This window comes from Aquarana catesbeiana, linkage group LG05 (assembly GCF_042186555.1).
Source record: "Aquarana catesbeiana isolate 2022-GZ linkage group LG05, ASM4218655v1, whole genome shotgun sequence".
NCBI classification, from domain to species: Eukaryota; Metazoa; Chordata; class Amphibia; order Anura; family Ranidae; genus Aquarana; species Aquarana catesbeiana.
Window position 1 is genome coordinate 585371088 of NC_133328.1, and position 15575 is coordinate 585386662.

Sequence of the window (15575 nt, forward strand, 5' to 3'; positions counted from 1 at the left end):
CGATTTTCAGCTGCTAGCGGGGCGCTTTTAACTCCAAAATGTGTGTTAAAACTTGCGTTTTGTGTTGCTTTCAAATCGCTTTTCAGGTGCTTTGGAAGCGCTGCCCATTCATTCCAATGGGCAGGGCATTTTGGGAGTGCTAAATACAGTGCTCCCAACCCGCCCCAAAGATGCTGCTTGCAGGATTTTTGGGAACGTCCTGCAAGCACTCCGCCTGAGTGTGAAAAGTCACACTGGATTGAATGGGAGGTGGTTTTCAGGCACTTTCCAGTAGCAATGTCGCAGTCCCGTTATAAGTCGCTGATCGCTGCCATTACTAGAAAAACAATAAATAAAAATTCCATAAATATGTCCAATAGTTTGTAGACGATATAACTTATTGTTATAGTTATTAGAATATTATTATTATTTTAATTACATTTTTTTTTTTTTTCGAAATAGTCGCTCTTTTTTGTCTGTAGCGCAAAAAATAAAAAACTGCAGGGGTGATCAAATACCACCAAAAGAAAGCTCTATTTCTTTATTTTGTTAATTTTATTTGGTTACAGTGTTGCACGACCGTGAAATTGTCATTTAAAGTAACGCAGTGCCGTATCGCAAAAAAGGGGGGGTAAACCTTCCGGAGCTGAAGTGGTTAAAAAAGTCCCTGACCCTTTCCAAAAACACAGAGGCACAAAAATGCATTGATGTGAACGTGTTCCATCCCACGCTAGAAATAATGCCCTGCGTTTCTGCAAAAAAACATAAAAAAAACGCATTGCTGTGAATGGAACCTAAAGGTAGCAGAGGTTGGGGGGACGGTAAAAGCATGGCTTAACTGTGGGGTTTTACCGCCCCTCAAACACAAGTGTGAAGAAGCCTTGGGGTTCTATTCAAAGTGAATGGACCGCTTTATATCAACGCACGTAACGTGCATTGCGGCGCGTTTCAGCGTTCATTCTTGCTACGCGCAAATGTAAATGATCCCTAAATGAAATCTGCAGAATAAAAAATATTGAAAGCGATATGTTAAAGCTTAGCGATTGGATTTAACAGTTACAGCGATGCCACCTCGACGTCCCCATCATTTTCCAAGTCCATTTTTTTTTTTCACAGGTGGACTGAACACCATTATCTGGATGAAGCCGCAGCCTGAGAGAGCCCCCGATAAGATCTGTGTCACCGAGCAGCGGGAGGAAATGTGCCGCAATGTTCTGTAATGAGAAAATTGCTGAAACTTTTCCCATTCCGACAGCAGCAGCTCAGGTGATGGGGAGGACGAGGAAAGGATGTTGCTACTCAAGTTTCCATTCGGCTTCCAGGAGGAACACACACATTGGGCGCTTCTCCTGGAAGCCACATGCAGTGCTCGTTAGAGGCTACTGTCTTGACACATTCTTTTTATGACAGTTTGTAAAGGGCTTTTCCCTCCCTGCTCATTCCTTATCTGCTTCCCCTCCTACTGGAAAAGTGGCTTTTTCGCTCCTCCTCTGATTTCCTCCCCATTCAGCAATCAGTCAGGGAGAGTGGATGTGAGCATTGACTGGGCTCAAGCTTCAAGCAGCAGCAGCATCACCATCCTCCCTGGGACTGTAGGAGAGGACCCCCTCCCACCTCTCTGTCCCCCTCTCTTCTCTGTGCTCTCCATCCCTTCACTCCCTCCTCTCTCTGCACTCTCTATCCCTCTCTCTCTCTTCTGCACTCTCATCCCTGCCACCCTCCCACCTCTCGCTTGTCCCTCTCGTCTCTTGCTCCAGTCCCTCTACTTGCTCTTCTCCCCTCTTCTTCTTCTTCTCCATCCGGGCATCACATCATCTGACTCTCAATCGCAAGACATCGATCGCCTCTTCTATGAGACAAACCAATTGATCTGTCCGCTGGGGTTCCTGGACCAAGTACAGACAGCATGTCCCGAAGGAAACAGAGCAAACCCAGGCAAATCAAACGTGAGTGCCATGCTGTGTGTGTATATATATATATATATATATATATATATATATATATATATATATATATATATATATGTGTGTGTGTGTCTGTGTGTGTGTGTGTGTATGTGTGCATAATGTACCGTCAACCAGCTAGGGTGAAGTTCTCCAGCAGACTTGCAACTCAACTATTCAAATGCCCTTAGGCACATTGTGGTGGAATATGCTGTGTGCTTGTTAGCTGTTTTCCTGGCACAGTTGTCGTAGTTGTCCCTGATTTTAAGCATGGGTGAACTTCTTGATAAACAAAAAAAAAAAATGAATAATAATAATTTTCCTTTTCAAGATTGTTACATCCAGATCATTCGTTATTATATTCATATTGTTTTTTTTTTTTTGTTTGTTTTTATAAAATGTTTTATTTTTTTATTTTTTTATTATGCTTTTTTACATTGTAAACCAAACGCATACAATAATCTTAATAATTTTCGAATAATATTTATTAAATACGTTGTGACGGGATTATTTATAATCAGCGGTGCTTCTAGTTTAGATAACCAAACTTGGCGGCTTTGTACAAACATTTTTGGAACTGTGCAGACAGGTATGGAGGCTAGCTCGCCCGGGTTCCCACGAGCCGTCCCGGCCTTTCAAAGTTTGTCCCTGGAAATGTTATCACTTTCACAATAAATCCCCATGGTATTGAGGGGTGCTAGGATTAGATTTAGATCTCACTATTTTATAGCGGCCAATTCCCCCCCCCCCCCCCCCAATTTACAGTATTTAGAAAGTTTCTTTGGTACTGGTGTCCCTGGAAATTTTTTGTCCACGAGTGATTATTTTACAGTATGTATTATTTTTTTCTAACTTGGTTATTTTTTGCAAAAAGGTATTAATACTAAATGGAAAACAGTCTGGAAGAGGGGCATTTCACATAAATGAATTCAAATTAGTTTGATGAAATGATTTAGCGTCTTCTGTCATCCAAGAGAGCGAGAAGCTTAAGGGCATTACTTCAGCAGCAAAGTGTCCCTGGAAAGGATATAACATCGTTTGCACCTTTTGCAGATAGGACAGTGCTCCTTCTGCCTAGGCACCATCAGTCTCTATCTGCCTGATTAGGGCTCTTGAGCTGTCAGCTGGGGAGGCCAATGGATGAGGTCACTCACATTCTAATTGATGGACTTGCATCTGTGCAGACCTTTAACTCCAAGCAGAATTTGTAGTCCATGGCCTGACTTTTATACACTCCCTGTCCCCAGTGCATACAGACGTCCTCTTTGACACAACTTTACCCAAGTTCATTTACTGGGTTCCAGTGGTTATGTTAGTCGTCATTATTTTTTGGGTTTGCCAATTTCACGAGTTTTCACGCTGGATACAAAATAGTGCCAAGTACTTTTCATTGACTTTTTTTTGGTGTTTGTACGTAGGTGTTCTGTGCTCATAATGTAGATAAGACGTCAGTTTTTTCTATATGACTTTATCTGCCACTACAGCATTACTTTTTAAAACTTATTTATTAGCTAGTTTTTATTTATTTCTTTTTATCTTTCTTTCTTTCTTTCTTTCTTTCTTTCTTTCTTTCTTTCTTTCTTTCTTTCTTTCTTTCTTTCTTTCTTTCTTTCTTTCTTTCTTTCTTTCTTTCTCTCTCTTTCTCTTTACCTTTCCATCATTCTTTCTATGAGACCTTACTGCATTAATTAATTAGCTACAGTTCCCATGACCGTAGCTGCATCTTCATCACTAAACACTTGCTTCCAAGTAATCCTCATGTCACCCCACTGAGCTGCTTCATAGCATTTTCCTATTGATTTTTCTTTGCTCTAATTGCACTGGTATAGCTAATTTGCGATGACTTTTATGGACTCTCTAAAACACTTATTTAAGTAATATCCATTTTACATCTCTATACTGCATGTAATTGTAAAATGTATTCATTTTCTGTTCATTTTCACCTCTTTAGACGTTACAATTTCTGCTCTTTAAATTTTTAGGCCATGTATATTAATACACTATAATTAAAGAGCAAATTTGTTCTATTATATACGTGTTGCTATTGTCCCTCCTGTTTTGTATGCTGATATAAACTTTGTTTATATGTCCGGCTCTTTTCTGTGTTGTTTTTTTTGTCTGCCTAATTTAATTGTTTCTACTTTTTTTGTGTGTGTATTACCTGTATGGTGTGAATAACTGTGCCATTTCACTGGAAAGGCTGGCAAATGGATTGTTAATAACTATTAACATTAATTGCTCAGTGAAACCGCAGACCTGCTGATTGGCCTTTTATCAATTAACTCAATTAGGTGTGTTCAGTTTATATTTTAGTTATTCCTGCTATAGTCAGATATAAAAGCGTGACTGTTAATTGATACATATTTATATATTTATGGTGTAGCTAAGTGAGAGAGTCTCACGTTATGTCTCAATCTGGCATTGTGGATTTGATAAGGTTGATGGCATTAGTTACACAGTATCGCATGTTGATAATTCAGAAAGCATTATTGATCAGCGATCTGACATCCATGCTTATTTGTAACATGTTTTATTTAATCATCTTCTGACGCCGTCTTTTATTTTATATACAAGTAGTAGCGTGGCATTTAATGTAGTGAGTGTCGTAAATGGGTCACCTAATACGTAATAGGGATACAGTATGCTAGCTGTGCATTGTATTTTTTCAGTAGTGTTTATTTCGGAAGTCCAATATTGTAACCACATGGAAAAGTATACTACAGAGGCCTGAGGATCCATTGCAAGTTTTGCAAGGCCTAAGGGACGGAACATTGTCTAAGAAAAGGCTGCAGTGTGTATTTATACAAATATGCGATGACACTATTATGTCATACTGCAAATGCTTATTTGTATGTGTGATAGGCTATATTGGCATTTGTGTATATTAAAATCTATATAAAATATTTTTAATTTATAGATTGTGTTCATGTACAAATATTGTGTTACACATATGCACTCACATATAGACAAACAGACAGATGGTTGTGACTTCTATATCTGTTGTATCTATATATTATACAGTGACACATATATATATATATATATATATATATATATATATATATATATGCATTAAGGTGATGCAATCGTGCTTTTTAAGCCCAAATTTAATATATTTAGCCATGGCCCCTTGTAATACAGCATCTATGTCCACCTTGTACAGGCAAATCAGGCTGTGCAGGTTAAGCAATAAGGATACTACTATTAAGTAAGCAGCAAAACAAAAGTCAGTTCCTTTTGCCAAGAAAACTCTGGAGACAGTTATTTTAAAGGACAAAAAGGTTGTTGGAAAAAAAGTTTTTTTTTTTTTCTTTTTTTTTTTTCCTCCCTGCATTCTTGTCTGTGCTATCTAAAATTGTGATTTATGCAGTATTTTAATATTTTGCTTATTCTTTCCCCTTGGGTGCTCTCTGGGCAGCGATAAAAAGGCGAAGCTGAAAGAGCACCATTAATTTGCTCTGATGACTGGCCAGATAAGGGGAGATAATGGGAAAGATAAGCTGGGAAGATATACCATCAGAAACCCGATTATTACCATTAAAATTCCAGCCCAGCAATCTGCACAAGGCTGATAATTCCTTCTCCGTTTCCACCACTTTGGATGATAAGGCAAAAAAAAAGTCACTCAGTGCTCCTTGATTAGACTGCCTGGATATCCTGATAATGCCGTGATAAATTATGTATTTGGCCCCCACGTTTTGTAACAAAAAAAACTCTGATTTCATTATATATTTTTCTCTACTCCTCTATATTTTTTTTATTTTATTGCAAGTCTCCACTAAGTGAGCTCCCTCCCAGGCCAGAAAAACAAAACCTCTCTCTCGTGAGCTATTATTGTAATATGTGATTGATAAAAAGCAGCGATAGCAAACGAGGTGTTTTGTGTAGGGGGAGCCATATCGATGCTATCATCCCATCTCACTGCGCCAGCTGCTTGCCGTTGTTGTTTTTTAGCCTTATCAACCCTTGCCAATATACCAATAAATTGCCCTAGGTCGTCCTTCGCCCTGTAATTTAACTGTAAAATTTATGACACCAGTTTGTTTTGTTTTTTTTGTTTTTTTTTGGTGACAAAGCTGTTGAACCATTTTGGGGCTATTTTTCTATACCTTGACTTGCCTGTAAACTCCTAGAAGGTCATTCAGCACTTATCACAGCATAATAGAGGTCCCAGAAAAGTGGGAGGAGTTTGGAATCATAGTTTGGTTTGTTTGCAAACAGATTGTCAGAGCCATGTGTTCCAGCATTCCAAAGCTTTAAAATAAACATACAGTGGGAAAAAAAAATCCGCTTATTAAGGATTTTAATAAAAAAAATTAAAAAAATAAAGATTTGTTTTCTAGCACCATTATATTAATAAAATATGCCTATGCAAAATATACAAGAAAATAATTATTATAATAATAATTTAATTCTAGTCCTGCTATATATTAATTCTTTTTTCATAACACTGACTTGAAATTTGCTGAGCATTGTTTGGTTTTCACTTGGCACCATTAATGCTCTTAATACAGCGGTGTAATTTGAGAGCAGTGTAACTGACTCATCATGGACCATATTACTGTACACGATAAGATTGTCTTAACTTGCTTTGGCTTTTCCTGCTATGTACTTGCTCTATTGAATGTCTTTAATCGATTGTTTTTCTGTGTGAAAATACACATAAATGGAAAAAATAAATAACATTTTTCAACTTTTTTTTCAGAAAAAATAATACGTTTTATATTTGGAATATAATAAATGTTAATATATTATCAATAATATAAAACAAATATACATTATATGCATAATGAATATATATATATATATATATATATATATATAAAATTATCATAAACAGCGTTGGTACATACTTGATATTTCTCATACATATGTAAGCAGTATGCACTCGTAAAACCATTTGAACACCATGTACATAGCTATTCCTAATGGTGGCATTCGTGTGGCATGCCTATTTTCTATAACTTTTTTTTATGTAGACTAGAACTGCATTTGCTAGAAAATGTAGCCATTGTTTTCAACAGAGCTAGGGTGGCAAACACCTGCGATACTGCAAATTAAATCATGTCTCTGGATGGTATAGACACAGACTAGCCAACTGTACAACTGCACAATTTGATTTTGAAATAAGGTTGGACCCTTTACAACTATTATGATAATTGAATGTGTTGAATAGATGCCACGTTAAAAAAAAGGCTTTGTCTGTGTTAGGAAACGTGTAAATCTGCCTTTTTCATGGCAAATGTGCCCTGTGTTTTTTCACGATTACCAGACCTAATTCCATTGTAGAGTATTATAGTCTATAATATATTCATGGCTGTAAATTCCATTACAATTTTATGGCGTATATATGTTTCGTTGGCATGACTGAAGTATTGTAAACCTGAAATTAATTGAGAGAAGTAGGTGAAAAGTAAAGACCAGCAGATATTGTTGCACTTAATTATTATGACAGATTTGTCCAAAAGCTGCATGAGGCCGCAAAGTACAGGGATTCACACTATCAATGTGACCACTTGCCATCTCAAAGTTTGAAGTCTGTTTGTCTCTGGGGTTTATCAAAGGCACTAGTATGCAGTGGTGCAGTTTGCTCTTGACCCCCTTTTATAATATACTGCCTATAACATATAGGCCAAAACAGTGAGTAGTTCACATTTAAATATTTTAAAATGGGGGGAAAAATCTGACCACTGTATTTATTTATTTATTTAAATAAATGGCAATATTTTAGGAAAATTCTGTGAAGATGCTTAAACACATTAAATGTACAAAAGTAGGAATTTCCACTGTACTTAATTTTGTGTATATAAAATATAAATACTTTGTACATTATATAAAAGATAACAACAATATAATTATATTTATAGTATATATATATATATATATATATATATTGTTTATATATATATATATGTATGTATATATATATATATATATATATATATATATATATATATATATATATATATATATATATATAAACATATATATATATATATATATATACATATATATATATATATATATACAAATATATATACTTTATTATAAAAAAAAATGATAAAAAACAGCAAAAACACACCAGTGTATATAAAATGTCTAAAAAAAACTGTCAAGCCAACATGGTTCTAAAGCCCACTTGTCAAGGTTCTAGAATAGGATATATAAGACATATGAGTGGCAATAAGCAGAAATGATAACCTGCCCAAATTGTCAGAAAACCATAAGATTTTACTGATATTTCTCTGTCTTTTGCACCCAATTAGTTCTGTATGTTTTTCTAAATCCTTTCAGTGGTTGATTTTGATGTATATAGTAATTTTTGGAATACTTAAAGTTCACATTGGGTAATGGCTGCCTTATTGTGAGATACCAAATAAATAAATGTGCTAAATTTTGGACAAAACTAATAAACTTTAGAAGCCTAATGTATTTTTTTAAGCATTAATTAGCTGTGAACTCAAGTATATGCTAATAGGAGAAGTGCATCTCTAGGAAATATCACTGTCAGGCTTAGGAGAAGATAGTTACAGAAATTGCAAGGTTTGGTAAGCTTAGACTAGAAGAACATCTTACTTAGGTGCTGAAGATAACCTAGAAGTGGAAAGACATTTTCCAAAAAACATTAGTGAATAAGGGATATTAGTTAAGTTGTTAATGTTATTTTTGCATTTTTATTTGTTTATGTAAACTTTTTTACCATGAGCCAAATTTGAGCATGCAAGCCATTGAAGAGAAGATGATTTGAAAATTGATAATTCTTTTTTTTATTTATTTTGTAATTTTTTTACTTGTATTCCTTGAAGAACCGCTCTGTTTTGCTGAATTTATCGGGCGCAAGTCTAAAAATTTGGAGCATCCTTTAACAGTGTATTAGCATAAAGATAACACATTTGTTTATTGTCTTCCAGAATCAGCTGTTAGTATCTCTGCCACAGGTAACAATTGACTTTTCAGGCTTTAAGTTAATAGCCTTGTCTCTTGCTTGTATGGATCAATATTAGTATTAATTAATCACCATTATCAGCTCTAAGATCTGGTTCTATTTGTTGTTACATCAGCAAAATATCAATACAGAAAGTGGACTCTGGGATCGTCATGGCAACTTCATCTCTTGGGTCAAAGAAAGTTTATCTTATCTGTTCATGGAGAGTGGCAAACTGTTTAGGGATCTAGTTTGAACTCTAGCTGCATTGATTTAGTTTTTGTTTGCAAATAGAAACTGAATTCCAATCACAAGGGATAGGGAAGATTTAAATATTAATGGCCGGAAGCTTGTCCGCAAGGCGGTGGCTTTATTTCCGTCAAAATGTGATTTCAAAATGACTGAAGGGTAAAGAAGGTTTAAGAGATTTGATTGCCGAGTTCAATGTTGTATTTAAATTTTACTACTCTGAGAAATTATCTAACAGTTGTAAGCAGTTCTTTTTTAAAACATTTTTTTATTTTTTTTTTACTTTTATTAGCTTTTCTTTTAACTGAAGAATCAATGGCTACGTTTTCAAACTTTTTTTGGTCAAAAACCAAAAGCTGTTCATTTTAATTTAATATAGTAGTTTACCTAATTGTTGACTATTTCTAGTTATTTTAAATATATTGTGGGTATAATATACATAGTTCAAATGACATTTTAACCTTTTTTTTTTTTTATCGAGGGGTGCAGTAGAAAATGAGTAAACTGTCTCTGAAAATACATTTTTACCAGAATTTTTCCAGATACAATTGATAATTTTGATAATTTCAATGATAATTATGAGAATAGAAATGAAGATGATGTTATAACACACTTTCATTGTTGACTCTTAGGACAATTGTTTTCCTTTTTTTTATCTAAAAAAAATAATAATGCATGCATATAATTGAATCTAATAGTTAACTCTACTCACTTGCTTTCCATGGTATTATTTACATCCTTCATTTTGTATGGTTCGGACTCAGAAGGGCCAAGTATTTTGAACTCTCTGGCTTTTAGGATATTTTAGGCTTGAGAAATCTGGCTAGTTTTCAAGTACGCTGTTCAGCCATCACTCTCAATATAGGACAATGCAAAGTCTTTAAAGTAACTGGTTCGAAGAGGTTAGACTAATATTCACGTATTCATGTGAATGCAGTTAAATCTGGCAGGTATGCCAAAATTACAGTCTGTTCTATTGAGTGAGGCATACAGTATGATACACGGCTTTAAATTATACAAACAGTGTGTGGAATGCTGTCACAATAAGTATAATGATGTTGAAAATAGTAAGAGTAATGCAACCACCACCATAGCCAAGTATTTTCAAATAGAAAGAAAATTATTTACCATATTTTTTATGAAAAAAAAATATTCTGGGTTTTTTTTTTTTTGTTTGTTTTTTTTTTGTTTTTTTTTGTCGTGGGTCAATTGGAGGTATCTTTTAAAGTACATTCAAATAGCTATTAGTTACTGGTGTTTAAGTCTTTAGTTGGTTGGTTATTTAAAACTTGATTTTAAAACCTATTTTTTGAGTCTTATACTTACAAATAAAGTTTAAAGTAACAAATATAATACCTTCCAGATCCCCAATAAACAACAATGCAAGGCGAGAAAGAACCAATAGAAAAGGTTATCTTAATTCTTTTGTGGCAATTGTAGACTCAAGTATATGTATGATTAGTTACACATAAATCTCTGCTCGGTCTCATAGGACTGGGGTGCATTATTTACTTTTTTGCCAGTGATATGACTGTCAGATACTTCAGCTAAGAGATTCAGCTGAGATTGGTCCATAGCATTAGATTTGGTGGAATAGTTTGTCCTTCCAGGCTTCAGCAGGTTTTCTATTGGACACGGAAGCCGTTCTTTCTAGAATGTTTGACTCAGTTGGGCGTTATTGTTGCTTTCATACTCAGTGGGGCAAAGTTACATTAAGGTCTATGTAAAGAATCAAAAAATCTAACCCTTAACATAGTAAATTTAAAAGACATAACATAGACAGGTGTGATATGTATATAAGCCTTGTGTAAAAAAAAAAAAAAATCCTAAATCTTATTATACACAACTGGGCCTAAATAATTTGTATATCAATACAAATATGATCAAATGTTATCTGTATCTCCTGTTAATGCTAAAAGTTATGGTTTAACAGTCTAGGACTGAGAGTACGATCTTTGGTTGTGTGGCCAAATACATAATTTAATCTGTTGGCAGAAGACATGCATGCTTAGGATAAGTTTGAACAGGGATATGAGCACCCTGTGTTTTTTGTGCCACCTTTTTTAAAGTTAGTTTTAAACAATATTAATACTACAAGGATGGTAAAGACATTAGACGATATGATGGTGGTCTCCTTGATTGGATGGACCAGGAATCAATGGTTATTTTTAGAGATGTGGAGGACATATCCAGGCAATGTTCTAGTTGATCAGCCGGGTAGAATTTTTCTATTCTGTAACTACCATTTTCCTTGCAAAAGAAGGCTGGTGCTAGGGTAATACAGGCATACTGTAGTTATTATTATTTTATGGATTAGTCTTATGTGTATGTCTAGCATAAGGTGGAATTCCAGCCAAATCTTTCTTTTCTTGTTGGATATAATGAGGAAGGGTTAGGACAGCCGTCAACTTTTTATTGCTATTTGATAGCGGTACGGATGAGGAGCCCTGGATTGCTTGATACTAACGAAGTCCTAATTGGGTGGATTAACTTGTGTAGTTGTTTCTACTGTTGTTTCCTCTGGAATTCAGGAGCTGTATCCAGGTTCTTTTAGAACCGTGATTGAGGTTTTTTAAAAAAAAAGGACCATCAGATAAAAAATTTCTGTTCAGAATACATTTATATGTTGTTTGTATTTAATAAATTGTTGAATGCAAATAACAAATACAAAGTATTTGTACAGAAATTATTTATCTGATGCTGTCTTACCTGTCCGCAATCAAGTTTTTATTGATGTCTTTGACCCTGTTTAGAAGGATTGCCCTTACTGTCTATCTCGATGATGGTAATCACCAAGACAAAAGTGAGAGGAGATCTCTCAAAAAGTAACACAGACATGAATAAAACACTCTTCTTTAGGAAACCTCTGTCATGTTTTTACTACTGTTTACAAGATTTCCCCCTGACCCCCGGACAGCTGTCACCAAGACAGGAAGTGAGGGGAAATATCTCCAGAAGATACAGACAACAGTAAATAAGTTCACAGAGATTCTAACATTTCCCAACCCTATTCAGTACATACAATTAGCTTTGGTTAAAGTGGTTTTAACTTGCTTAGTATTCTTGTTAGACTATTCATGACAGGCTGTTGTTTACTTATTCTCTAATCCAACTGAATGACACTGCCCTCCCAGTCTCTTCCGAACCTAACCTGGGTAAAATTGGTCAAACGCTGCTTCAGACCATATATGGATACATTGTGGTATTGTATATATGCCTTTCTCAACATTTTTACCACAAGGGAACCCTTAAAATAATTTTTAGGCCCCAGGGACCCCTTGCAAAGACCAATTCATTGTGGTCAGTGGGGAAAAATGCACCTTACTTTAATGGTCAGTGGGAAGTATGCCTTCCTTTCAGTTCGGGATCAGAATGCCTCACTTACAGACTGCTAAGAAGATCATTGGCATCATGCTGCTGGCTGTGTATTGACCCCAAAACTATGCATGTACTATGAGATGGGAGGTAAATCAGCCTAAGCTCAGGGAACCAAGCTCTGAAGAAACCCTAGGACTCTAGTGTCCTACGGAACCCTGATTGCGAACAGCTGTTGTATATGATAGTTTATGCTGTAGTATGAGATCTACATGCATTTGTAAGTGTTAGTAATAGTTTCTTTCTGTTAGCTGACAGTTTTCGGGCTTTAACTGATGCACTTCCTCTTTCATATTGTAAAGAAAAATAAATAGGAGAAAAAACCCACAGACTGTTGGCACAAATATAGATTCTAGACAGTGTCATGTCCACACCCTCTATTAATGGATATAGGGACACGGATAGTAGAGTTTGAAGGCTCAAGTTCTATGAAGGCTCTAGTTCTATTCTGGGGCCATGCTGTGGTTTCCACAAAATGCACCCTATACATTGTTACTTGTAAGATCTTTAGCATAATTATTAAAAGGTAAATCATATTACGAATTGAAATCTTGACAACATTGAATTTAATATGTGCTGCCAATAGAGATTGCATTAAAAAGGCCGTTCCTATTTCTAACATTGCTTGTGGTTATCATGCCCTTTCTCATATGCCCGAGGGGTGTTACTGAGTGCCTTAGGCATTTTCAGGTCTTTACCCTTGTGCCCTTGGTTACATTGTTACAGGTCTTGGCTCTCCTTGGACTCAGGGGCTATTTTTTTCAAAATTTTCTATAAAAGGGATGATTTATTGTTTATTTAATGCAATGGGATGTTTTTTCTTGGTTTATTAAACTACTGTTAAAACAAGGGAATGCTTTATTATTTGTGTCGCCAGCATAGAAATGCATTAAGATATGATGAGTGGCCAAGTTCTTAGTATTGTTGTATTCTTAGCCTTAAAGACTGTAACATAAACAGCAATTACTTTCTCTAGTGACAAAATAAGTTAGTTAGTTGTGTAGATATTTCAAAAATACTTCCAGGTACTGGCAATGCACATGCCTATTAGATATGATTGTTTAATATTCTCACGATGGGAAAAAAAAAACATTTGTTCAGGAAAAAATGTTCAAAAAAGTTCAGTTCTGCAGATTTTTTATACATATTATAGATGGACCAGTGTTTGACACCAAAATCACACATTTCTTAGGACCACTAATTTGCATCTAAACTATCCTACTAAATGTTTTCATGAGTAAATTAGTAGTACCAACTTTAAAAAATTAAAAATCACTTTTATCTTTTAGAAAGGTTAAAAAAAATAGAAGTTGACTACTATTTGAATGTGTGATTTAAAGTATATCTAAACCCAATCACAAAAAAATCACATACATTTTTAAACCTGCAGTTTTTGTTAAAAATATACTTAGTGATCTAGCCATGAAAGTCATTGTTCAGATCCAGTACTTCCTGATATGAGGACACAACTCTAACTCCGGCAATGTCATCCAGTCACATGCTCCCTAGTTGAAGGTTACAAGCGGATGTTTTCACCGCTTTGTCAGGACACCGGTCCAGAGCAGTGATGTGCAGTTGACATAGAGTGGGTGCATGTAGACATGGAGGAGTTGATTTATTAAAATGGTTGAAAAGTCAGAAGGTTTTTTTGTCTTAATGCATTCTATGCATTACGATAAAAAGCTATTTGTGTGCAGCAGCCCCCCTAATACTTACCTGAGCCCGACCTTCCTCCAGTGATGTGCACAAGTGCCTCGGCAGTCCAAGACTCCCCCTCCTGATTGCCTGAGACACAGCAGCGGCACCATTGGCTCCCACTGCTGTCATTTAAAGTCAGTTAGCCAATCAGGAGAGAGGGGGTGAGGCCAAACCACCGCTCCGTGTCTGAATTGACACAGGGTGCTGCAGCTTGGCTTGGGTGCCCACATAGCAAGCATCTTGCTGTGGGGGCACTCAGCAGGAGGGAGGGGACAGAAGCACAGAAGACGGACCTGAGAAGAGGAGGATCCAGGCTGCTCTGTGCAAAGCCATTACGCAGAGCAGGTAAGTATGACATGTTTATTATTTTTAAAGCAAAAGAGGAGACTTTAGTGTCACTATAAAGGCTGTTCAATTTACAAGGGAAGTTGCACTTTGTACGGGAATTTTTTCCCCAGGGCTTAGTAAATGTGGTAAATCTCTGCTGACTTCCATTATCCAATTACGTGCAAGCTAAAATGCTGAAATGTTGTTTTTCTTTTGTTTTGTTTCTCTGAATGTGATTTGGAAAATTCACTTGCAAAGTGAACAGCCCATTCGCGTTTAGTAAATCAACCCTGAAGTGTCTGAAAGAGGATGAAGGAGGATGAAGGAGTTCATCAGCATTGTAAAAACAGTTGAAACAAAAAGTTAGAAAAACAGTATTTCAACAAGAAGGCATTGCAATTGTTGATGATATGATACCCAACAAGCTAAGGGGTCTATTTACAAATGTTTTCACATGATTCACACAACTTTCATCCAAGATTCAACATTTTTGACTCTGATTCAATTGGGAAAATGTGTAAATCCTGTTTGAATTTTGCATGGAAGACACATATCACTTTCTGAAATTGTATAAACTCTATGTAGGGATAGATATCATCATTTTTCCTGCAAGAGGTAAAATTCTTAGTCACTGTTCTGCTATAACTTTCACTGTACGTTTAGACCAGCTTAGCAATTATATTTTAAAACTATTTATTTGTATATTCCCTTGGCACTAAAACTGAACAATATAGTAAACACAGCACAATTATATACTGTATATACATTTAGTATATACCTTTAATCTTAGATTGTATGTTCTGTTCCCCCTAGTGTGCAGTGAATGGTGGATGACAATTGCCAGAATATTGCCACTGGCAGCTTACCAGAGATCTTGTAATGATAGTTTCGAATTTTTGTGCGATAAGTTTTGCTGATGTACTAGGGGTTATCTATAATTTTGAGAATGTGTTGTTGTAATAGGCTTGCCTGTATGAGCTGTTCATAATGAAATACTTTAATGCTTGAAATCGACAATATAACAAGCCATACAAAGTTATACTTGGGGTTCAAGCATTATTTTTTTTCAGGCTGCTTTT

At 35.6% G+C, this 15575-nt stretch overlaps 1 protein-coding gene across 2 annotated transcripts in view; it reads left to right on the top strand.

The window, feature by feature from the left end:
* The first annotated feature begins 1329 nt into the window (after positions 1-1329).
* Positions 1330-15575, top strand: part of ZFPM2 (zinc finger protein, FOG family member 2) — a 575810-nt gene continuing 561564 nt past the window's right edge. Inside the window, exon 1 of one of the 2 annotated variants that reach the window (XM_073632142.1) lies at positions 1330-1925. In XM_073632142.1, coding sequence (XP_073488243.1) covers positions 1886-1925 — 40 coding nt within the window. In that variant the 5' untranslated portion in view covers positions 1330-1885. The remainder of the gene's footprint in view (positions 1926-15575) is intronic. The other variant, XM_073632140.1, reaches the window with a different exon arrangement.